Raw genomic sequence first — 24,345 nt, 5'->3', positions numbered from 1 at the left:
TCTTTACTCAGACGTTAGCTTTGCGTTGTTGTTGTTGTTGTTGTTGTTGTTGTTGTTGTTGTTGTTTTGTTTTGTTTTTTTAATATATATACTGGACTAAATTCTCCCAGTGCCTCTTATTAGCCGAGCCCAACCAGAAGCCAAAGGCAAGGGTGATGCCGTCCTCCAGCCTGTGGCAGCCTGGAGGAGGTGCCCGGGTCCTGGAGGGACCAACAGAGAGCGCCAGCACCTCTGCCCTCCTCGGGGAGCCCACGGAAGATCCTTACACTTTGCTTTACACCAAACAACAACAATTACACATTTTTTCTTACACAATTAAATTAAATAATAAAAGAAAAATAAAATAACATTTTTGAAAGTGATTTAAAGTTTTAAGAGGTTTTTATTCCATTGTGTATCCAATGTTTTCCTTTTAAAGATTATTGGTAAAGTTTATTTTACTTTCTAACTCAAAATTTGTCCACGGAAACTTCTTGGGAAAGTAGGATTCCCTGCATCGCAAATCGACATAGAGAGAGGATTTATTGGAGCTCAACTGCGCGGTGCTCTGACGGCCTTTTCTCTCCCTTTGGGGGTCCCTTCTTGGAGGACGTGGTAACAGTTGGTCCCAGCCCCTCCCGTCCTCCAAAACTTCCTTTGGCCTCTCCTGGGGGCCCAGTGAATCCTTCCACCTTCTCACCCCGGCTCTTTCCCTCTTTACCCAGCAACAGATACATTCACTCAGAGAACTTCTGTGATTGGCTGAAGACAGCAGGGGTCGCCCCCATCCTAGAATCTGTTTTCTGCTTCTTTACCTCCGCCTTCTTCCTGTCCTCACCACACGGACTGAGACTGATTTGATTAAAGCACCAGAGTGTAATGGCCCTCAGAGCAGGGCTGGTCCTGGGGTTCCACACCCTGATGACCCTCCTGAGCCCGAAGGAGGCAGGGGCCACCAAGGGTGAGTGTGAGGGCGAGGCGGGTGCGGCGGGGAGCAGAGATTTACAGAGTTGGGTTACATGAGGAGGTGGCATGGAGGATGCTTGTTCCTCTCCCTCTCTGGTTTATGGGCAACTTCCTTCACCAAGAGCTCCCCCTCACCTCTGTCACATCCACTCTGGACCTAAATGAAGATGCAGCTCGGTCAGCTGCACAAGTGTCCCAGTCAGCCTTTGCTGACGTTCAGATTTCTCCTCATTCCTTCCTCCTGCCTAAGACCCAAACCTCCACCCAACAGACGCCAGCAAACACCCTGATTTCTCTACCACCCCTGGCCTGGAATGTGCTGCATCAAGTCCAGTTCTGTTGTAGTATTTATGCCCATGCTGGTAGTTAACTATTTACCTGTCTTTGTTCTTCGGGAGACATGAGCTGGTGTGCGGGTCTACGGATGGTTTATCTTTTTTTTCTTTTATTTCCCTGGCCCGCCATTGTGCTGGGTGCATGCTAGTTCCTCAATAACTGTTGCTCAAACAACTTCATAGAGTTCTACAAGAATTAAAACTTAATCCCTAACTTCCAGAAAACTAGACAACAGTTATACGGAAGAGACACACTCAGTCATAATGCTCTGAGATGGAGGAACTGGGACATGAACCTTGACTTCTGACTCCTCGTCCAGTGCTCTTTGCAATGCCTTGAGTTGCCTCTTCCTATCTCGTTGGTCTCTGGGTCACTAACCTTAATTCTTACCCCTGTCAGCCGTGGCCTGTTTCCCCTCACACCCACGTGCACTGCATCTCTGTGCAAAGCTCCACTACTCTCCTGTCCTTAATCATTCCTCCTCATCCCACCCCCACAGTTCCACCAGCTCACAACACAGGGCCCGACAACACAGCCAGGGCAGATGACCACAGCCAAGATTTAAATTCTGGAACCCCAAGCATGATTTTAGGCAGCCCCTCCTCTTCCCATGCTGATATGCCAGACTGCACTGTCTCTGTGCCGGCTGCAGTGTGCTGGGATGAGCCTCTTTCTTCCTGTCCTCTTCCTTCGCCTCTCCCAGGGCCAGCCCAGTGTCAGAACAAGACTCTGTCCTCACACAGAACCCAGGACGGGGCCCAGGCTCAGGGACTCAACAATCACATATTGTGGATGACACAGACACATTTTCTTCTCTCTCCTTGACCCTGAACTCACCAAACACAGCTGACCACGTGGGCTCCTACGGACCCGCCTTCTACCAGTCTTACGGTGCCTCGGGCCAGTTCACCCATGAATTTGATGGGGAACAGCTGTTCTCTGTGGACCTGAAGAAAAGCGAGGCCGTGTGGCGTCTGCCTGAGTTTGGCGACTTTGCCCGCTTTGACCCGCAGGGCGGGCTGGCCAGCATCGCCGCAATCAAAGCCCATCTGGACATCCTGGTGGAGCGCTCAAACCGCAGCAGAGCCATCAACGGTACCGGCCCTCCCTCTGCCCACCCAGTCAGGCGGGAAGGTCCAGAGAAACTTCCTCCCAGTTCCTAGGTTCCCATCACTCTGGAGCGCGCTCTCAGCCCCCGCGCCTGTCATGCCCTGTCCCTTTCTTTCCCAGGAGGCTCCAGGTCTTCCTAGACCCCTTTGGCACCCCTCTCCTTGAGGAATGACACCTCTCACCTGGACTCCCGCCCAGGGACCAGTCAAATATAGGAGCTCCTGGCGTTCCCACTCCCTCCCCAGTCTCCTCTCCCTCTGTTTCCCTCCTCTCCTGCCCCAGTGGATACCCCAGAGCATCCCCTGCCCACAGATGGCTACAAAGGGGGAACGTCCCTTAATCCCAGTCCTAGTAAGGCCCTGGGGTGAGGGATGAGCCTGTGGACTCAGGCCCCATTCCTCCTAGTGCCTCCACGGGTGACCGTGCTCCCCAAGTCTCGGGTGGAGCTAGGCCAGCCCAACATCCTCATCTGCATCGTGGACAACATCTTCCCCCCTGTGATCAATATCACCTGGCTGCGCAACGGCCAAACTGTCACTGAGGGAGTGGCCCAGACCAGCTTCTATTCCCAGCCTGACCATTTGTTCCGCAAGTTCCACTACCTGCCCTTCGTGCCCTCAGCCGAGGACGTCTATGACTGCCAGGTGGAGCACTGGGGCCTGGATGCGCCACTCCTCAGGCATTGGGGTACGGAGCCCCCTCCCCATGCACCCTCCTGGCCCCGGGTTTTCTTTACTCTAGAATCCTTTCGTATACCACCGACTCCTTCCTTTCTCTCCTAGAGCTCCAGGTGCCTATTCCACCACCAGATGCCATGGAGACCCTGGTCTGTGCCCTGGGCCTGGCCATCGGCCTGGTGGGCTTCCTCGTGGGCACCATCCTTATCATCATGGGCACATATGTGTCCAGTGCCCCCAGGTGCAGAGGCCCCGGGAGTCTGAGGGGTGGAGGAGGAAAGTGGATGACTCTGAACAGGACATGGGTGGAGAATCAGAGATTCTGTTGTGGGGAAAGAAACGGACAGGGAGGAAAGAAGCAGAGGTGGGGTGAGAGAGTGAGGTCTTGGGGGAGGTGGGCACTCAGAGACAGGATCCCAGCATATTGAAATTGAGCAACCTCAATCGTATGGTTTCTGCTATTTTAGGTAATGATCCTTCTGAGAGAAATGACTTGTGGGAGACACCCTGCAGATCCTCGTGGGTTTGTGACAGCCCCTGTATGCTCAGCGCCCTTTATGTGCATCCCGCTGTGCCGACTTTGAGTGGGATCAACATCTGTCCTACAGGTCCCCTCTTTTTTGGCCCCAGTATTCATGGCAGGGTTTGTGGGACACCTACTAGCTTCCCTTCCCTTTCAACACACACACACATTCTTGCTCTACCCAAAGCTCTGGCTGGCAGCACTAAATGCTTTGGTGGTGTTTGCACTGTGTCCTTTTTAGGCCTTGGCCAGTTCTTCCAGGGGTGAGGCATGTGGTGCTGGGGATTGGCAGCCGTCCTGGGGCCCACACAAGTGTGTCTTGCTCCGTTTGGCCCATTGTGTGTTACTTTGTGAATGAGCCATTTCACACGGACTTCATGAAATTTGCCTCCTGAGTTCAGGTTTACCCTGAAAGGGATGCAGATTATCCTGTTCCTCACGACCCCCTCAGCTAACAACAGTTCTGAAGGGTGCTGGGACAGGACAGGCTCATGGGGACTCCACTCCTGCCTGGGTTTACTCTGTATGAAGAGGCCATTGGTATCCTGCCATGATGTTATCTCCTTTTTCTACATTCCCTAGAGTCCCATGCATGATAAAGAGAGGCCCAAGGCTTGGATAAGGTGGCCACTTCCCTCAGTGGGGTCAATCATGTTAGGTAGGAGGTGGTAGAGTGGGTCAGCAAGGTATCTGGTAAGAGGGGAGGTCCACCTAGACACACTCTAAATATTTGGCCTAGAAGATTTTGGTCTACTTTTCTGTGAACAAAATTTAAAACATGCAAAGAGATAAATCACCATACCACATAGTTATGTCGAGACCAAAATGAGCAATACAGATTACAGTTTTCAAACCAGAATGCGCATAAGAACTGCTTGGGATCCTTTTAAAAGTACAGGCATTGGCCTGGTGCAGTGGCTCATTCCTGTAATCCCAGCACTTTGGGAGGCCAAGCGGACAGGATTGCTTGAGGCCAAGAGTTGGAAACCATCTTGGGCTACATAGAGAGACCCCATCTCTAAAAAGAAAGATTTAAAAATTAACCAGGCATGGTGGCTCGCACCTGTATTCCCAGCCACTGGGGAGGCTGAGGCTGGAGGAGTGCTTGAGCCCAGGAGTTCAAGGCTGCAGTGAGCCAAGATTGCGCCACTGAACTCCAGCCTAGGTGACAGAGTGAGACCCTGTCTCTAAATAAATAAATAAATAAATAAAGTATAAAAATAACAGGCATCACCCAGACCTACTGAATTAGAATCTCGGGGGTGCAAGGGGCAGCAACAGGGATGCTGTCTTTTTTGAGATGCGGTCTCGCTCTGTCACCAGGCTGGAGTGCCGTGGCATGATCTCAGCTCACTGCAACCTCCGCCTCCCGAGTTCAAGCGATTCTCCTGCCTCAGCCTCCTGAGTAGCTGGGACTACAGGTGCACGCCACTACACCCAGCTAATTTTTGTATTTTAAGTAGAGACGGGGTTTCACCATGTTGGCCAGGATGGCCTCCATCTCTTGACCTTGTGATCCACCTGCCTTCGCCTCCCAAAGTACTGGAATTACAGGCATGAGCCACCGTGCCCAGCTGAGGCTGTCATTTTTAACCAGCTGTGGATGACTGTGATGCAGCCATCCTGGACCTTGTCTGCGGTCTGGTAACTGGAACCCAGTGACATAATCAGGGGCCACTGGGGGTCATGGGAAAGGGGGATCCCTAAGGTCTGAGGTGGACTAGGAAGGCTTTCTGAAGAACCTGGGTCTGTTAGGGCATCAGCCAATCAAGGTACAAGTAAATAGAGGCAAAATGAGGGTTTGAACTGTGAGCAGTTGGTTCTGGAAAAGAAAGAAACCAAGAGATTATGGGGACTCAATGGGCTTCTTAAGAGAGAGTAAGTTGAAATCAATGACCAGAAGACCCTGATGGAAGTGGAGGAGAATCATCTCAGGCAAACTTTTTGTGTGCCAGTAAGAGAAACCCTCTTTGTGTGATCACATGCAAAGTATAGGATATTTGCAATATAGCTGTGGGGAGGAGTGCAGGGCCCAAGGGTAGATTTTAGCCAGGCTTCCCAGGAACAGAACTCGGATCCTAAAAGCCCAGAGAAGCTAGAGCTGCCCCTCCAACACTCTCGGATCCACGTGGTCTGTGTTCTCTAGACCCCCGTGCATGTTAGTGGTGTTCTCTCTCTGTGGACTGACTGTCCTTCTCAGTGAACATGTCCACCTGACAGCTCCTGAGTTTATATCATCTCAACCCTCACAACCCACAGAGGCTGTGTCTCCTAGTCACAGCTTCAAATTACTGGAAAAATAAATGACCCACCAAACTTGGAGCAGGTGTCCATCTAAGCCCTGTGTAGTTAGAGCAGGAGACAAGATCTCAACACAAATGTGGCTGCCAAGCACCCAGCCCCGGGGCGAGGGGTCAAGTTCTTCTCAGAGAAAGAGGAATAAGTTGGTTCTCAGCAGACATCACAAGATACGTGTGTACCCAACAATCTCTGATCTCTGCTGATCTTTTGCTTAGACGTTAACTTGATGCATCATTGGAAAGGTGTTTCTCTCATCTCTGTCCTAAGGCTTAATAAAGTCATTAAAATTGTGTTCTTTTGACCAAAGAAATGTGCTTTTTTTTTCACTGTTGCATATACTACGCTGAAGTCACTGGAACTTCTAGGAGTAATTCCAGAGCTTTTAGATTTATGCATCTGCGTGTATACTCACATTTGTTTCTAGTCTCAAGGTACATAGTCTTTTATTTTAAAAAACAGATTGTCCTCCTGCATTCTTGAGCTTTCACTCTCTTTTAGAACAGACATCCAGTAGTCTCCTGTCCTTTGTATCCAAACTCTCCCTTTTCGCAGGATCACCCTACAAATCAGAAGCACGTCATCTCTCCTATATAACGAGAACATCAAATCCTCTGTCTGTCCTTGACCCAGTCTCCCTTCCACCCAAGCTCCTCCCGGTCACACCCTCTGAGAGTGTCTGCGTGGACTGCCTCCAGATCCCCTCTTCCCATCCACTCTCTTTCGGTTTTAATTTTCAACCAAATTATGTTATATGCATAGTTTAAAGAGTCAAATATTTCTACACTATTTGCTACAGAAATACCAGTTTCCAGCCCCCTCTCCCACCGTATCTTCACCCTTACAGAAAATAACTTTCAATTGTCCTAATGTGTTCTGTTGGTATTAACCTCCCATCTCTAAATAACATGTTTGTGTTGCTACATCTAGATTTGTCAGCTTTAGGCTTTATCTCTTTACCTCCTGCTGTGGAAGAGGGGGATTTAGATTTTTTTCATCCTCAGAGAACATCATGCCCCCTTTCCCATGCCCTTTCTTTTAATGTAACTATATTGTAATTTTTACAATATAGTAAAAGTTACTGTGTTTACTACGTTTATATCAGTATGACCATGTAATGGCAAACCATAGAGCAAACCATGCTCGCTCTTCCTTTTCTAGATGACTTCGTTTTTTCTGGAGAGTGTAGTTGTCCTGTTTTCCTTTATGTGACTGTATTTGTACTTATTATTAATGAATCACAAAATTCCTCGCCGTACAATCAAACACATCAGGTATTCTGTCAATTTTATCATCAGCTATAACTCTCCCAGAACCTTCTGTCTGCTCCAGTCTTAACTCTCTGCCCTTGATGATACAGCGGTCACTCTGAGATCACTCTTCGCCATCCTCGTCAGGATTTACCTATCCTCCGAGTTGGAGCTTCTGTTTCTCGTATCCGGTCATTGCCCTTTTGTGGTCTGCCTTATTTTAATGAGGCACCTCTTCTTTCCACTTCCTGAGAAACAGTGCACATGAGGAAAACTTTTTATGCTTCGTATGTCAGAAAATGGATTTATTCTACTCTCACACTTGAATAATAGCTTGCACGGTTATAAAATTCAAGATTGGAAATCATTTCCATCAGAATTTTTAAGGCATTTCTCTATAATCCCTTAGCTTCCTGCGTTATTTCCCTTCCTCCTTTAAATTCTTATAGGTGCTCCATTACCTACAAGGTGAAGACCCTTCTCAAACTGTCCTCAGTGTATTTCTTTTTTTCTTTTTTCTTTTCTTTTTTTTTTTTTTTGAGATAGAGTCTCACTCTGTTACCCAAGCTGGAGTGCAGTGGTGCAATCTCAGCTCACTGCAAACTCTGTCTCCTAGGTTCAAGCAATTCTCCTGCCTCACCCTCCTGAATAGCTGGAATTACAGGCACCCACGACCATGCCCGGCTAATTTTATTATTTTTAGTAGAGACCGGGTTTCACCATGTTGGTCAGGCTGGTCTCGAACTTCTGACCTCAGGTGCTCCGCCTGCCTTGGCCTCCCAAAGTGCTGGGATTACAGGCATGAGCCACCGCGCCTGGCCTATTTTAACCATATCTATAATAGCTCCTCCTGAAAATGGTCAATGCTTAAGTCACAGAAAACTGGTGTTGCATGTTTACTCCTCCCTGCCTTTGCACAAACTATTCTCTGTGCTGGACCTGCCTTCCTCCCCCAACCAATCAAAATTCTACCTGTCCTTCCAGGGTCCAGATTAAATGTCACCTCTTCTGTGAAGCATTTTCAATCCCAGCCCCCAATATGCTGGCCACCCTGTCCCTGCAGTGCATACCACATTCCGCCCTGTGTCAGTTGACTGTGTATGAATTTGCCTTTGCCATTAACTGCTCCTCTAAAGCAAGAGAAGGCTGTGTCTTATAGTTCCAACACCCAGAACACAATGGGCATTGAAACACTGTAGAATTCTATTTAATTCAATTTTGTTTGCCTCAGATCCAGCCTGGTCCGACTGTCTGCAGCTGGTTTTAATAACATTGGCTACCGTTTACCCAACGCATGCAATGTGCCTGGCCTTAATACTTTTCACATGTAGTGGATTTGAATCTTGGTCCAAAAGATTAATAAGATAGTGCACAGAGTGCGAAAAATAGTAAATGTCTTTAAATAATCGAAAATCTGATTCAAAACCTGCTCTTTAAAAAATCTGGAATCTGATTCAAAACCCCTGCCACGAGGCTGTTTTAAATTAAATCTGTCTTTACTGGGGCTTCTGGTCTCTTACAGTTGTTCCAAGGGTCTGCGCCCTGACACAGTGCTGAGGCCTTGGAGAAGCCCCTGTTGTCTTCCTGCATCTGTCCAGACTGTTTACTCCAAGCATGCCTAGGGCTTAACCTGTATGGTCTTTTCCAAGTGGCAGCTCTGCTGCTTCTGCACCAGGCTTGGGGCAGGGGAATCTTTAGTGAGGAGTGATCCCCAGTGCCTGGGAGCAGGACTGTAAAGATGCACCATACGGCCAACTTCCCCATCCCTGGGAGGCCTCCCCACCTGCCTTGGCTGCTGCGAAGAAGCAGGGTTCTTTCAGACCCACAGGCTACTGTGCCTTCCTCAGTTTGGGAGAACCTTCCCCCTTTGCCTGTCAAAGGCATTCCCCTTTCTCTCTCTGGCACAATGTCTGGGACACCTGGCATAATGTCAAGAGAGCTTCAGATTTGGGGAAATCCAAAGCCAGAAGAGGAAAGGCCTTGGAGGTGACATGTGCTATTGTCTTGTGTGACAGACCTAAAGACAAAGAAAAAAGAAAAGCATCATTCTGCTGTACATGAATTATTTTATTTCTTCCTTATGACCAATCTGCAAGTTAAGGATAATGATTTCATTTTATAAAGAAGGAAGCTAGGATCCAAATTACTTAACTTGCCCAAGGTCAAACAGCTAGGAGGTGGCTGGAAGGTCTGTGTGATGCTGGAGCCCATGTTCTTTCCACTGCACTGTCCTACTCAGCAGCACATGGAGACCAGCTTGTGAGACATAAGGCAGGATGAACAGGGTCAGACATCAGCATTACTAGGAAACGTGTAGGAGGAGGTATTCCCAACTTTGGGAACAAACTTCTTCTGAGGCTTCAGCAGCAACAGGCTGCAGGGAATGAGGTGAGCTTGAAGAATGACTGGGGTTGGAATTACTGAAGAGATTTTCTTTTCCCTCCTGGATCAGTCGAAGCCCTCCCCCAGTTCAGACTTTCTTTCTTGCTTAGTCTAAATTCCCTCCTGGCCAACAAGACTCTATATGATCTGGCACTGCATGTGTCTTCATCTTTACTTCCCTCTACTCTTTCTTCTTTCATTAAGCAACAGCCATACTATCTTTCCCCAGAATCCTCCTGCCCAAGATCTTAACATTAATGCCTCCAATTCGTTACCCATTCACAACTCGTGTGGTACTAATTCAGAGAAGCTTCATTGACCAACTTTGCTAAATAAACCACCTATCTCCAGTCTCTCCCTATCATGTTACCCTATTTATCTCTACACACAGATGCCTTTCAGTGAATGGTGTCCCACTTCTCAGGCTTTCCTTTCTTCTCTGACCTCAGAAAAGCTTCCAGACAAGTGAGCGTGCACGCAGAGGAGCGGATTCACTTCCTCTCCTCTCCTCCTTATGGTTTAGGAGGTTGCGACCTATGACTTGTAATTTGGCGCCATCTTGTGGTTTGCGTCCACCCCACCTGGAGCCTCCAAATCTGAGTAAGCCTAAGGTCTCCCAAGGTGGACTCCCCGGCACTTCCGTCCACTGGAAACGTTCTGCTGCCTCCTCACTAGAGTCCCAACACTGCTCTTGAGAACTGGTCAGATTCCCAGTTGCCCTTTATTCCTTTCCTCGGGGCTTCAGTATATGGATCTGCTTCAGGTACAAGTTCTTACTGTAATGCCTGGAACATGGTGGTTACTCAATAAATGTTTAAAGCCCCAGCTGACTAAAACAAAATGTAGTCACCCTGCTCTCAAATTCCCTGATGACATGTCCACATAAAGAAAAATAAATTAAAATTTGTTCTTCTGATATTAACAAGTACTGTTTTGTTAATACTATTATCTTTCATTTATTGAGTACTTCCAATGTGTCAAACACTAGTCTAACCAACTGATATTTGTCAAATCCAGTATCTCCACATTCACTAAGAAGCACACCTGATATTGCCTAAATTGTTGCATGAAACCCAAGTGTTTAGGAGAGTGTTAATAACTTAACCAAAAACAAATCAATACAAGTAATATTTTTCTGTTAAAACATATTTTAATACATGTAAGGAAATGCCAAACTTAAATACGTATCTTTTTTTTTTTTTTGAGACAGAGTCTTGCTCTGTTGCCCAGGTTGGAGTGCAGTGGTGCCATCTCAGTTCACTGCAACCTCCGCCTGCCGGGTTCGAGCGATTCTCCTGCCTCAGCCTACCGAGCAGCTGGGACTACAGGCATTCACCACCGCACCCAGCTAATTTTTGTATTTTTAGTAGAGATAGAGTTTCCCCATATTGGCCAGCTGGTCTCGAACTCCTGACCTTGTGATCCGTCCGCCTTGGCCTCCCAAAGTGAAGTATGTATCTTTATTATATAGTAATCCGCCTTTTAAAAATGATATGTCATTATTTGTAACAATTGAAAATTATTGGAAACATGCCTAGTAAGAGTACAATAGTTGAAAAAATCATAGTACATCTGCACAATGGAGTAATGCAAAGCTGTTAAAAAGAATGAGGAGATAGCCGGGCGCGGTGGCTCACGCCTGGAATCCCAGCGCTTCGGGAGGCCAAGGCGGGCGGATCACGAGGAGATCCAGACCATCCTGGCTAACACGGTGAAACCCCGTCTCTACTAAAAATACAAAAAATTAGCCGGGCTAGGTGGCGGGCGCCTGTAGTCCCAGCTACTCGGGAGGTTGAGGCAAGAGAATGGCGTGAACCTCAGGGGGCGGAGCCTGCAGTGAGCGGAGATCGCGCCACTGCACTCCAGCCTGGGCGACAGCGAGACTCTGTCTCAAAAAAAAAAAAAAAAAAAAAAAAAAGAATGAGGAGATAGAAAAAACAAGTTCCAGTGTTTGATAGCAGACTGGGGTGACTGTAGTCATGTAGTCAGCAACAATATATATATAGAGAGAGTATATTTCAAAGTAGCTACGAGAGGACTTGAGATGTTGCCAACACATAGAAATGATAAATACTCAAGGTGAAGGATACCCCAAATACCTGACTTGATCATTAGTCTCATTGTATGCATGTAACAGATACTCACATGTATCTCATAAATAAAATATGTAAAATATCATGTATCATTAAAGGAAAAAGTCTAACGAAAAGGAATGAGAAAGATCTTTTTGAACTAATACGAAGGAATCTCTAGGTTAGAGTGGAAAATTCACAGTGCAATAGAATGATTAAACTATGTACTGCCTTTGGGGTAAGAAAGAGGAAACATATATATTTTTTCAAAAAGGTGGATTGGGTCAGATATGGTGGCTTGTGCCTATAATCCCCACACTTTGGGAGGATGAAGTGGGAGGATCACTTGAGGTCAGGAATTTAACACCAGCCTGGCCAACATAGCAAGACTCTGTCTCTACATAAAAATAAAAAAATTAGCCAGGCATGGTGGTACACCCCTGTAGTCCTAACTACTCAGGACGCTGAAGCAAGAGGATCACTTGAGCCTAGGAGTTCGAGGCTATAGTGAGTTATGATGATGCCACTGCACTCTAGCTTGGGCAACAGAGTGAGACTGTGTCTCCAAAGGGGGGAAAAAAACTGCATTGGAAGATTAAATAAGAAATTAATAAAAATGGCTACTTTTAGGAAGGAAGGGAGAATAGAAGTGAGAAGTGAATATTGACCTTTGAAACATATAAATACTTTACAATGTTAATAAAAAATTGACAAAAAACCTCTAAAATTTAAAACAAATAGAACTGAACCACACGGAAAAAATAAGTATTCCAAGTGATATTAAAAGATACTACTATATATTCTTGGTGGAATACATTTACTCTCTCTCTCATTTTTTTTTTTTTTTTTTTTTAGACAGGGTCTTGCTCTGTTGCCAGCCAAGGCTGGAGTGCTGGAGTGCTGGAGTGCGCTGGTGTGATTATAGCTCAGTGCACCCTTAAATTCCTGGGCTCACGTGATCCTCCCACCTCGGTCTCCCAAGTAGAGTAGCTGGGACTTCAGGAACATGCCACCATATCCAGTTAATTAAAATACATGTTTTAAATAGAAATGGGGTCTCATTATGTTGCCCCAGCTGACTCAATAGAATATATTCTAAGGACAAAAAGAACTATCAAAACTTTGAACATCATTCAGTTGTTTATGGTTAAGTAATATTTGTATCCTTATTTGAAACTATACTATATATAAAATAAAGCAAATCAGTGATCATGTTAATATAATTAAGAACTAAGATTTTTAGGCCAGGGGCAGTGGCTCATCCCTGTAATCCCAGCACTTTGGGAGGCCGAGGCGGGCGGATCACAAGGTCAGGCGTTCAAGACCAGCCTGGCCAACACAGTGAAACCCCGTCTCTACTGAAAATACAAAAAAAAATAGCTGGGTGTGGTGGCAGGGGCCTATTATCCCAGGTAATCGGGCGGCTGAGGCAGGAGAATTGTTTGAACCCGGGAGGCAGAGGTTGAGGCGAGCCGAGATTGCACCATTGCACTCCAGCCTGGGCAAAAGGACGAGACTCCATCTCAAAAAAAAAAAGAACTAAGATTTTAATGTATAAAAAGCAAGTAAAAGTAGCTGAATTAAAACAATAATATTAAATTTGAACTAGAAAAAATATTTGAACTAGAACTGTCAATTTTAACTAATGATTTACTAATATATATGTCCCAGCTCTAGCAAATGAAAGAGCCTAATAATAGCCCTGTAGCAATGAGCATCCTCAATGCACAGATTGTAGTTTCTAAAAATCATTTCCCACTCAAAAGAAATAGAGCTTCTTGGAGAAGTGACCAGTTCCAGGCCTGAGTTATGGAAAATACAAAGGAAGTGTGAGTATCTCATTGTTTTCATAAAACAAGGCACTGTTCAAAGACTAATAGAGTCATGTCAAAAAAACAGGTCAGCCAGTTTGAAGGAACTTCCATTGGACAAAACTGGAACAACTCAGACATCAAAAAGATGACTGTAATATAATTAAACACACTGAGTATATAAAAATCCATGGGTTCCTATTAATAGTCGAATACAGATTTTAAAAAGTAAGCAACAACAACCCATTGATATTACCACTGGATGTGATCTTCTAATTCCTAACACAGAAAATTTGTGCTTAGGAATATACAAGTATATATCCTGACATTTCACAAGGAAATGTTCCATTGATGAAAAAAATGTCTACCCTTCAGAGTACCAGTGAATAAATGTTGGGAAAAATAATAAAATTAGAAAACCAGCATTTTGTAAGCCTAATGTGATCATTGATTCAGGGAAGGCATCATATATGTTAAAACCATTAGGAGAATAGATAGTGAGGAACAAGAGAGTCACATCATGCCAAAGTATCATGGTCATAGATTATTTGCTATTAACAAATGGGAGAAATACCTTTACAGAGGTGATGGCTGTCATCACCTCAACTGAGTGATCAAGTTTAGCCTCACCAATAATAGGACAAGACATTAAGCATATGCTTCCTAATAAGATGAAATGCAAAGTAAACAGCAATACTATGAAGCATTATTGTCAAAAATCTTTCATCTGAATCTAGTCAAGCCTTTGTTTCAAAAAGTTCTAGTCTATAAAAAAATACATTGCTATGATAGAGGAATAAGTCAAATGAAACCACAAAGAAACAATCACGCAAATTCAAAATGTGAGAGATTCTACTGGCCTGGTCTCTCTAAAAAGATGATGTTTAAAAAATGGGTGGGATAGTGGGAATTAAGAGACATTACAATCAAATGTAGTGAATGATTCTTGGCAATATCTTTGGGGAAAAAACAGATATAAAAGCACTTTTCAGACAAATGGGGAAATTTGAATATGAACTGGTAATCGATGATATTAGAGAGCTGTTTTCGGTTTTGTTTAGTATGATTACAGTACCATGGTTATGTATCAAGGCACTTTTATGCTAAAGTCTTTAGGGATGAAATGCTAGGAGATCTCTAATTTACTTTGGAATGAATTCAGAATACACACACAGTTCAAACAAATACAGCAAAATCTTGACAGTTGTTGAATCTTTATGATGGGTATTTGTCTTAGTCCATTTTGTGTTGCCATAACATAACAGAATACCACAGACTAGGTAATTTACAAAAAAAAAGAAAAGAAAAGAAAGAAATTTATTTCTCACAGTTCTGGAGGCTGGGAAGCCCAATGTCAAGGTGCCAACATCTGGCAAGGGCTTTCTTTCTGTGTCATACCATGGCAGAAGAAAAAAGGACGACAGAAAGGATGAAGGAGAGGAAAGGAGTCAAACTCATCCTTTCATCAGGAATTCACTCCTGAGATGAGATAACTAATCCATTCTAGAGATGATAGCATTAATCCCTTTATGAGGGCTCTGCCCATCTCTTTAAGAGATGACCTAATCATATTTTAAAGGTCCCACTTCTCAACGCTGTTGCATTGGGGATTAAGTTTCCAATGTTTTATATATAACAACTTTATGTTATATATAAAATAAAGCAAATCGGTGATTATGTTCATGTAATTCAGAACTGAGATTTTCAATGTATAAAAAGTAAGTAAAACTAGCTGAATTAAAACAATAATATTAAATTTGAACTAGAAAAATATTTTGAACTAGAAATGTCAGTTTTAACTAATGATTTACTGATATATATGTCCTAGCTCTAGCAAAAGGAAGAGCCTAGTAACTTTGGGAGACACATTCAAACCATAGCAGCTTTCAAGTATTATTTTACTTTTTCCAGGTTTTCTGTAGGTTTGGAAATTTTCACAATTAAAGAGGTGTGTATGTGTGTGTGTGTGTAATGCTTTATTATACTTGAAAATAGCAGGAAACTAAAGGAGAGGGCACTAGATTCCTGAACTCAGAAGTTGATGTATGTCACGAATTGAATAATTTTTTTTTTTTTTGAGACAGAGTCTTGCTCTGTTGCCCAGGCTGGAGTGCAATGGCCGATCTCAGCTCACTGCACCCTCCATCTCCTGGGTTCAGGTGTTTCTTCTGCCTCAGTCTCCCGATAGCTGGGATTACAGGCGCCCACCACCTTGCTCAGCTAATTTTTGTATTTTTAGTAGAGGCAGGGTTTCACCAGTTTGGCCAGGCTGGTTTCAATCTCCTGACCTCAGGCAATCCACCCATCTCAGCCTCCCAAAGTGCTGGGATTACAGGCATGAGCCACCGCTCCCAGCCTGTTCTGTAATATTTTATAATTTAAATAAATAATGTAAATGCATTGTCTTTTGTTTTAATTAAAATAAAATAAACGTGATATAATGCCTTTAAATTTTTGTTTCACTACATGGCTATTAAATACATACATAAAATTTGACCATTTCCCCAGCAGATTTCTCATCCATAGGCTCAAAACACAAACTCATTTTATTTTGGGAGCCCTACAATTACTTTATCAATATTATATCATTTGAAAAAAAAGATCTGTAGTCAAAAGTTACTGTAACATTATCTATAGACATCCCAGGAACACCAAGAATAGGTTCACCTGGAAAAATGTTATATAATTTTGTTTTTATAAAACATTAAAATGTTACATAAAAATTATAAAACATAAAAATGTTATGTAAAAAATTGTTTTCCCCATATTTGAGATTTTATTGCCAATCCCAATCAGAAAACAGAAAAGAGGAATAAAAAATAGTAAAAATGGGCTGGGCGCGGTGGTTCACGCCTGTAATCCCAGCACTTTGGGAGGCTGAGGCGGGCAGATCACGAGCTCAGGAGATCAAGACTATCTTGGCTAACACGGCAAAAACCCATCTCTACTAAAAATACAAAAAATTAGCCAGGTGTGGTGGCGGGCGCCTGTAGTCTCAGCTACTTGGGAGGCTGAGGCAGGAGAATGGCGTGAACCCGAGAGTCGGAGCTTGCAGAGAGCCGAGATTGCGCCACTGCACTCCAGCCTGGGCAACAAAGCAAGACTCCGTCTAAAAAAAAAAAAAAAAATAGTAAAAATGAAGAAGGTACTAAGTTTCCAAAATCTTAAAAAGTCTTTATAATTTTTTACTCTCCTTCTTATATAGTCAACGCAAGCCCAGAGCACACCTACCCCCACCCCCAGCTTTCCTCTCACCATCCATCTCCTACAATCCAGTTCCCTCAGCCCTCTTCCTTCACAAAGGTCCCAGTGTCTAAGCCAAGCCTGAAAGTATGGTTAGGATGAATGGTAGGTATGAATAGTTACCATTTAGAAATTACGCAGTCTAAAGTGAATATTAATAGTTCAACTTAGCCTGGTTTCTCTTCATGCAGCAAAAGCCATCACTGGAATTTCCTTTACTTATATTTGTGGAATGAAGTCGTTCATTTCTTATTTGTGTCTTCACACTTCTTAATAGTTTTCCAGCTAAGCTAAATTAATTGGGCTTGGTGAAAAAAATAAAATTTTCTACAGTATGCAGGAATCTTGTGCAGAAGCTGCATTTAAGAACGTAGAAGAAATGAAAATGGAGACATTACAACTGACACTATAGAAATACAAAAGATCATCTAAGACTACTATAAACACCTCTATGCACACAAACTATAAAATCTAGAGGAAATGAATGAATTCCTGGAAGCATTCCTCTAAGCTTGAATCAGGAACAAGCAGAAATCCTGAACAAACCAGTAACAAGTAGTGATAGTGAATCAGTAATAAAAAATCTTAAAAAAAAAAAAAATGTCCCAGGACCAGATTCACAGCTGAATTCTACCAGATGTTCAAAGAAGAACTGGTACCAATCCTACTGAAACTATTCCAAAAGATTAAGAAAGAGAGAATCCTCCCCGACTCATTCTATGAAGCCAGTGTTACCTGATGCCAAAGCCAGGAAAGAACTCAACAAAAAAGAAAACTACAGACCAATATTCCTGATGAACATAGATGCAAAAATCTTCAACAGAATATTAACAAACCAAATCCATCAGCACATCAAAATGATAAAACACCATGATCAAGTGGGTTTCATCATAGGGATGCAAGGATGGTTCAACATATGCAAGTCAATAAATGTGATTCACCACATAAACAGAATTTAAAACAAAGTCATATGATCATTTCAATCAATGCAGAAAAAGCATTTGGTAAAATCCAGCATCCCTTTATAATAAAAACTCTCAACAAACTAGGCATAGAAGGAACAAACCTCAAAATTATAAATTTTGTGTCAGATATGATAAACACACAGCCAATATCATACTGAATGGATGAAAGTTGAAAGCCAGCCGGGCACAGTGGCTCACTCCTATAATCCCAGCAGTTTGGGAGGCCAAGGTGGGCGATTCACCTGAGGTCAGGAGTTTGACACCAGTCTGGTCAACATAGTGAAACCTCATCTCTACTAAAAAAAAAAGAAAAAAATTAGCTAGGCATGGTGGTGCATGCCTGTAGTCCCAGCTACTTGGGAGGCTGAGGCAGGAGAATTGCTTGAACCTCGGAGGCAGGGGTTGCAGTGAGCCGAGATTGCGCCACTGCACTCCAGCTGAGTGACAGAGTGAGACTCTGTCTCACAAAAAAACAAAACAAAACAAAACAAAAAAAAAACAAGTTAAAAGCATTCCCCCTAAGAACTGGACAAGACAAAGATGCCCACCTTCACCACTCCTATTCATCATAGTACTGGAAGTCCTAGCCAGAGCAAACAGACAAGGGAAAGCACACCCAAATTGGAAAAGAGGAAGTCAAATTTTCTGTTTTCCAATAATATAATCTTATACCTAGAAAATGCTAAAGACTCCTCCAAAAGACTCTTAGATTTGATAAATGAATTCAGTAAAGTCTCAGGTTACAAAATCAACATACACAAATTAATAGCACAGCTCTACACCAATAACGACCAACCTGACAATCAAATCAAGAACTCAATCTCACTTGCAATAACTACAAAATAATTGTAAATGTCTAGGAATATACTTAACAAAGGAGGTGAAAGATCTCCCTAATGAGAACTACAAAATACTGATGAAAGAAATCACAGATGACACAAACAAATGGAAAACCATGCCATGCTCATAGATTGGAAGAATCAATATGAAAAATGACCATACTGCCCAAAGCAATCTACAGGTTCAATGCAATTCCTATCAAAATATCAGCATCATTTTTCACAGAATTAGAAAAAGCAATCCTAAAATTCATATGGAACAAAAACAACAACAAAAGCCTGGAAAGCCAAAGCAATCCTAAACAAAAAGAATAAATCTGGAGGCATCACATTACCCAACTTCAAATTACACTACAAGGCTAGAGTAACTGAAACAGCATGGTACTGGTACAAAAGTACACAAGTAGACCAATGGAACAGAATAGAGAACCCAGAAATAAAGCCAAATACCTACAACCAACTAATCTTCAACGAAGCAGACAAAACAATACACTGAAGAAAGGACACCCTATTCAATAGATGGTGCTGGGAAAATTGGATTGACACAGGTAGAAAAACGAAACTAGAGCCAGGCACAGTGGCTCACGCCTGTAATCACAGCACTTTGGTAGGCCAAGGTGGGTGGATCACGAGGTCAGGAGTTTGAGATCAGCCTGGGCAATATAGTGAAACCCTGTCTCTACTAAGACATACAAGAATTTGCCAGGCGTGGTGATGTGCGCCTGTAGTCCCACCTACTTGGGAGGCTGAGGCAGGAGAATCGCTTGAACCCAGGAGGTGGAGGTTGCAGTGAGCCAAGACCGTGCCATTGCACTCCAGCCTGGGTTACAAACAAGACTCCATCTCAAAAAATAAAAATAAATAAAACGAAACTAGATCCCTGTTTCTCAACATATACGAAAATTAACTCAAGATAGATTAAAGACTTAAATCTAAGACCTGTGATCATAAAAATTCTGGAACAAACCTTGGAAAAACTCTTATGAATATTGGCCTAGGCAAAGAATTTATGAATAGGACCTCAAAAACAAATCCAACAGAAACAAAAATAAATAAATAGGACCTACCTAATTAAACTAAAAAACTTCTGTACAGCAGAAGAAATAATCAAGAGTTAAACAGACAACCACGGAATGGGAGAAAATATTTGCAAATATCTGACAAAGGACTAATATCCAGAATCTAGAAGGAGTTCAAACAAATGAGCAAAAAAAACCCCAAATAAATAATCCCATTAAAAAATGAGCAAATGACATTGACAGACATTTCTCAAAAGAAGATATACAAATGTCTAGAAACATATGTAAAAATGTTCAACATCACCATCATCAGGGAAATGCAGTTTTGTTTTTTTTTTTTTTGAGACGGAGTTTCGCTCTTGTTGCCCAGGCTGGAGTGCAATGCCGCGATCTTGGCTCACTGCAAACTCCACCTCCTGGGTTCAGGTGGTTCTCCTGCCTCAGCCTCCCGAGTAGCTGGGATTACAGGCATGCACCACCATGCCCAGCTAATTTTGTATTTTTAGTAGAGATGGGGTTTCTCCATGTTGGTCAGGCTGGTCTCGAACTCCTACCTCAGCCTCCCAAAGTGCTGGGATTACAGGCATGAGCCACCACGCCCAGCCCGGAAATGCAAATTAAAATGAGATACTACCTTATCCCAGCGAGTATCATTGATATTAAAAAGTCAAAAAGCAACAGATGTTGGCAAGGATGCAGTGAAAAGGGATAGCTTATACATTGCTGGTGGGAAGGTAAATTAGTACAACCTCTGTGGAAAACGCTATGGAGATTTCTCAAAGAACTAAAAGTAGATCTACCATTTGATCCAGCAATCCCACTCCTGGGTATCTACCCAAAGAAAAGAAGTCATTACATCAAAAAGACACAGAATTCGCAATTGCAGAGGTATGGAATCAACCTAAGTGCCCATAAACTGATGAGTGGATAAGAAAATGTGATGTGTATATACCATGAAATCGTACTCATCCATAAAAAAGAATGAAATAATATATTTTCCAGCAACTTGGATGGAACTGGACCATTTTCCTAAGTGAAGTAACTCAGGAACAGAAAACCAAGTACTACATGTTCTCATTGCTAAAGAAAAAAAACCTTAGACAAATGAAATTCAACAGTTTAATTGAGCAAAGAACAATTTCTGAATTGGGGAGCCTTCTGAGCCAGAGTAGGCTGAGAGACTCCAGAACAGCCAAGTGGTGGAATATTTATGAACAGAAAAAGTAAAGTGACGTACAGAAAACAGAAGTGAGGTGCAGAAACAGCCGGATTGGTTACAGCTTGGCATTTGCCTTATTTGAACACAGTTTGAACAGTTGATCACCTTTGATTGGCCAAAACTCAGTGACTGGCACTAGAGTAGGTTTCAGTCTGATTACGCGTCCAGTTAGGTTTCAGTTTACTATGTATGGAGAAACCTTTAGGCTGAACTTAAAACATGTAAGGAAGCAGATTTAGGCTAAACCTAATTTAACACTCACTTGTAAGTAGGAGCTAAGCTATGGGTATGCAAAGCCATACAGAGTAGTATAACGGACATTGGAGACTCAGAAGTGGGGAGTGGGGTGTGGGGTGAGGGATGAAAAATTATTTACTGAGTACAATATACACTGTTGGGTAATGGGTACACTAAAAGCCCAGACTTCACCACTATACAACTCATCCATGTAAACAAAAGCCACCTGTACTTCTAAAGCTATTGAAATAAAAATAATAAAAATAAAATTCTAGGCTAGGCCTGGTGGCTCATGCCTGTAGTCCTAGCACTTTGGGAGGCCGAGGTAGGTGGATCGCTTGAGGCCAGGAGTTCGAGACCAGCCTGGCCAACATGGCGAAAACCCGTCTGTACTAAAAATACAAAAATTAGCCCAGCATGGTGGCAGGTGCCTGTAATCCCAGCTACTTAGGAGGCTGAGGCAGGAGAATTGCTTGAACCCAGGAGGTAGAGGTTGCAGTGAGCCGAGATCGTGCCACTGCACTCCAGCCTAGGCAACAGAGCAAGACTCTGTCTCAAAATAAGAAAGAAAGAAAGAAAGAAAGAAAGAAAGAAAGAAAGAAAGAAAGAAAGAAAGAAAGAAAGAAAGAAAGAAAGTTAGTTAGTTCTAAAAAGATTGTGGTGTATGTGTGACTGTGTGTATATGTGTGCATGCGTGTGTGTGTGTGTGTTCATCTCTAGCCTCATTCTTTAGCTCAGGTTGGTGGAGTTAACAATATCTGGAAGTTTTTGCTAAGTTTTACTTCTGAATTCATTGTTTGCTTATATCTAGAATATAACTAGAAATATTTGGTATGTAAAGATATAAACCTTGAAATTAGCCTCATCTTGTCTCACTAGCTCTGTGATCTTATGCACGTTAACTTAGAGTTTCCTCCTCTCTAAAATAAAAATAATAATATATATGTGGTAGGAATGTCATGTGGACCAAAAAAGATAACTATGAAAAGTGCCCATCAATATACACCTGGCAGATAGCAACAGCTCAGTAAGTGTCAGTTCCCTTTCCTTGGCTTTCTCCTTCTCTCTCAGTTTCCCCAGACTCAGAGGAAAAGAAGGTTCTTTCTGTTTTGTTTTCTACCTGACTCTGAAGTTCAGGACAGATGCTTTTGATACCCCCTGCAGTAACATCAGCCACCTTCCCCCCAATCACAGAATGGCTTTCTGAGGTAGCCTTTCAACCCCAAGCTGCTCCCTCAGTTGCTCATCATTCTCTCCTTCCCTCAATTTTTGTCTCTTGCATTACTCCCTGGCCAAATGATTGGTTAAATAGTTGTGGGGCTCTGTAGGGTCTATTTGCAAGACCAAAGGCAGTGACAGAAGGACATGAGATCACTGGGAATCAGCCTGAATAGCAGAGATGGATTTAAGAACAGAAAATCAGTGGGTTGTGTCATTGTGGTTGGAAACAGGTCCAGAACAGAATGCAGAATTTTAAGGGGAAGTCTAAGCACAGTGTCATAGCCAGTTTCAGCACCAGGTCACAGACCAGACATCAAGGAATTCGGGGCCAAGTAAGGAAAGTTCCTTACAGAAGGCAGGGTGTGCAACCTGAAGCTTGACACAGCAATCAAAGGGCACAGAGACTGGGCAGTGCTAGTGCTTTCTTAAATCAAGAATACAGAACAATATGTCACAGTAACCACGGATCTGGAAGAACAAGCATCATTTTCTTTTGCATCAGAGAGAATGAAGTTTCACTCTGACAGGGATGCAGGACTGCTTGGCCCTTGTAACTATCATTTTGTAACTTTTCAGCTTCCACTTACCTGGGGTTACTTAAGAGTTAAAAGAATATGAGTAAACTTAGAAAACCTTGAGAACTGCTTTAAAACAATTATTTTTGGGTGGGGCATGGTGGCTCATGCCTGTAATCCCAGCATTTGGGGAGGCAGTGGCGGGTGGATCAGATCACTTGAGATCAGAAGTTCGAGACCAGACTGGCCAACATGGGGAAACCCCATCTCCACTAAAAATACAAAAATTATCTGGGTGTGGTGGCACACACCTGTAGTCCCCAGCTACTTGGGAGGAGGAGGCATGAGAACTGCTTGAACCTGGGAGGCAGAGGTTGCAGTGAGCCAAGATTGTGCCACTGTACTCAAGCCTGGGCTACAGAGCAAGACTCTGTCTTAAAAACAAAAATTATTTTTGAGAGAGAGGAGAAAATCGATAGACGAAACTGCAAAAAGTCTTTTTTTTTTTTTTTTTGCACGAACTCTGGGTAAGAAACAAAACCATGCAGGAGGACAAGGTAATAACTGTCTTTCTTGGAAGAACTGTCATTGTCTCTACAACCTGCCTTCATAGAGAAGCCAGTTCCAATACATCTTCTGCAGGGGCAGAAGAGGGGGAAGTATTCATCAATTAACCAGTGTTACCTTCTCATAGTCTCAGCAATTAGAATAGCAACTGACTCCATGAGGTCTGACAGTGGCAGCTAATAGAAGAACTGCTCTTTTTTTGTTTGTCAAACACCAGCAAAAATGCTTATCGCTGGAGAATAAATCCCTTTTCTCCTTCAACCTCAAATCAAACATTAGCTTGTCTGACAAAATGAGCAATGTTCTCATTTGGTAAAGAGATGTAAGAAATACTTTATTATGTAGAAATATTCACTTACTGTACAAGGACACAAAAATACTTGAAGTTTGGGGCTGGTTGGAAAGCTTGGCAAGGATGAGGAGTTCCTCTTACTCACATGAGAAGCTATTCTTTATTGACCTCCTTAGTTGAGGTGAGGCCTCACTGCAAGTGACAGGCCTGATAACCTAGGAAGGGAGGTCTTCACTGGTGTGGTGGGGATAGGGCAGGGCATGAAGGGGGAGGTGAGTGATGGGCCCTGAAAAAACACAGTATAGCTGAAAGACATGGACTAGTGACAGAGTTGTGTGAGAGTCCGGGCTGATGAGGGGCACTGAGAGAAGGGACAGAGGAAGGCTCAACAGACCTCAATGGCTGAACAGGGAGTTGGGGGAGAATAAGGGGAAGAAACTAGGCAGCTATAGAACTGTTACTAAATGTCTGTTTCCTCATGTATAAAATGGTGATGAGTACCTACCTCTTGGGATTATTATGAAGACTAAATTGCAAAAGTGCTCATAAATGTCTGGTACATAGTAAGCTCTATATAAGTGCTTGTTCCTTATAGCAGGGGTCCCCCAACCTCTGGGCCACTGACCACTACCAGTCCGTGGCCTGGTAGGAACTGGGGTGCACAGCAGGAGGTGAGCAGCGAGCAAGCTCTGCGTCTTGTCAGATCAGCAGCGGCATTAGATTCTCACAGGAGTGCAAACCCTATTGTGAACTGAGCATGAGAGGGAAGGTTGCACACTCCTTTTTCAGAATATAATGCCTGGTGATCTGAAGTGGAACAGTTT

The 24,345-nt window shown here is 43.3% G+C and overlaps 1 protein-coding gene across 1 annotated transcript; it reads left to right on the top strand.

Moving 5' to 3' along the window:
* The first annotated feature begins 804 nt into the window (after window positions 1–804).
* On the top strand, window positions 805–6,198 carry LOC116460144 (HLA class II histocompatibility antigen, DO alpha chain). The gene is made up of 5 exons (XM_032141072.2): window positions 805–940; window positions 2,128–2,376; window positions 2,797–3,078; window positions 3,174–3,309; window positions 3,536–6,198. The coding sequence occupies exons 1-5, from the start codon at window positions 859–861 to the stop codon at window positions 3,537–3,539; spliced, it is 753 nt and encodes a 250-aa protein (XP_031996963.1). The 5' UTR covers window positions 805–858; the 3' UTR covers window positions 3,540–6,198.
* The last annotated feature ends 18,147 nt before the right edge of the window (window positions 6,199–24,345 follow it).

The sequence above is a fragment of the Hylobates moloch genome, unplaced genomic scaffold (genome assembly GCF_009828535.3).
Source record: "Hylobates moloch isolate HMO894 unplaced genomic scaffold, HMol_V3 SCAFFOLD_20, whole genome shotgun sequence".
Classification (NCBI taxonomy): domain Eukaryota; kingdom Metazoa; phylum Chordata; class Mammalia; order Primates; family Hylobatidae; genus Hylobates; species Hylobates moloch.
The sequence above is the reverse complement of the archived record's forward strand: the minus strand, read 5'-3'. Positions and strand labels throughout refer to the sequence as shown.

Bases quoted from the DNA above. Each gene is read 5' to 3' on its own strand.
- LOC116460144 (XM_032141072.2), top strand. From the start codon at position 859: ATGGCCCTCAGAGCAGGGCTGGTCCTGGGGTTCCACACCCTGATGACC. The intron at 2,377-2,796 runs GTACCGGCCCTC...CATTCCTCCTAG, and splicing joins CCGCAGCAGAGCCATCAACG to TGCCTCCACGGGTGACCGTG. The intron at 3,079-3,173 runs GTACGGAGCCCC...TTTCTCTCCTAG, and splicing joins GCCACTCCTCAGGCATTGGG to AGCTCCAGGTGCCTATTCCA.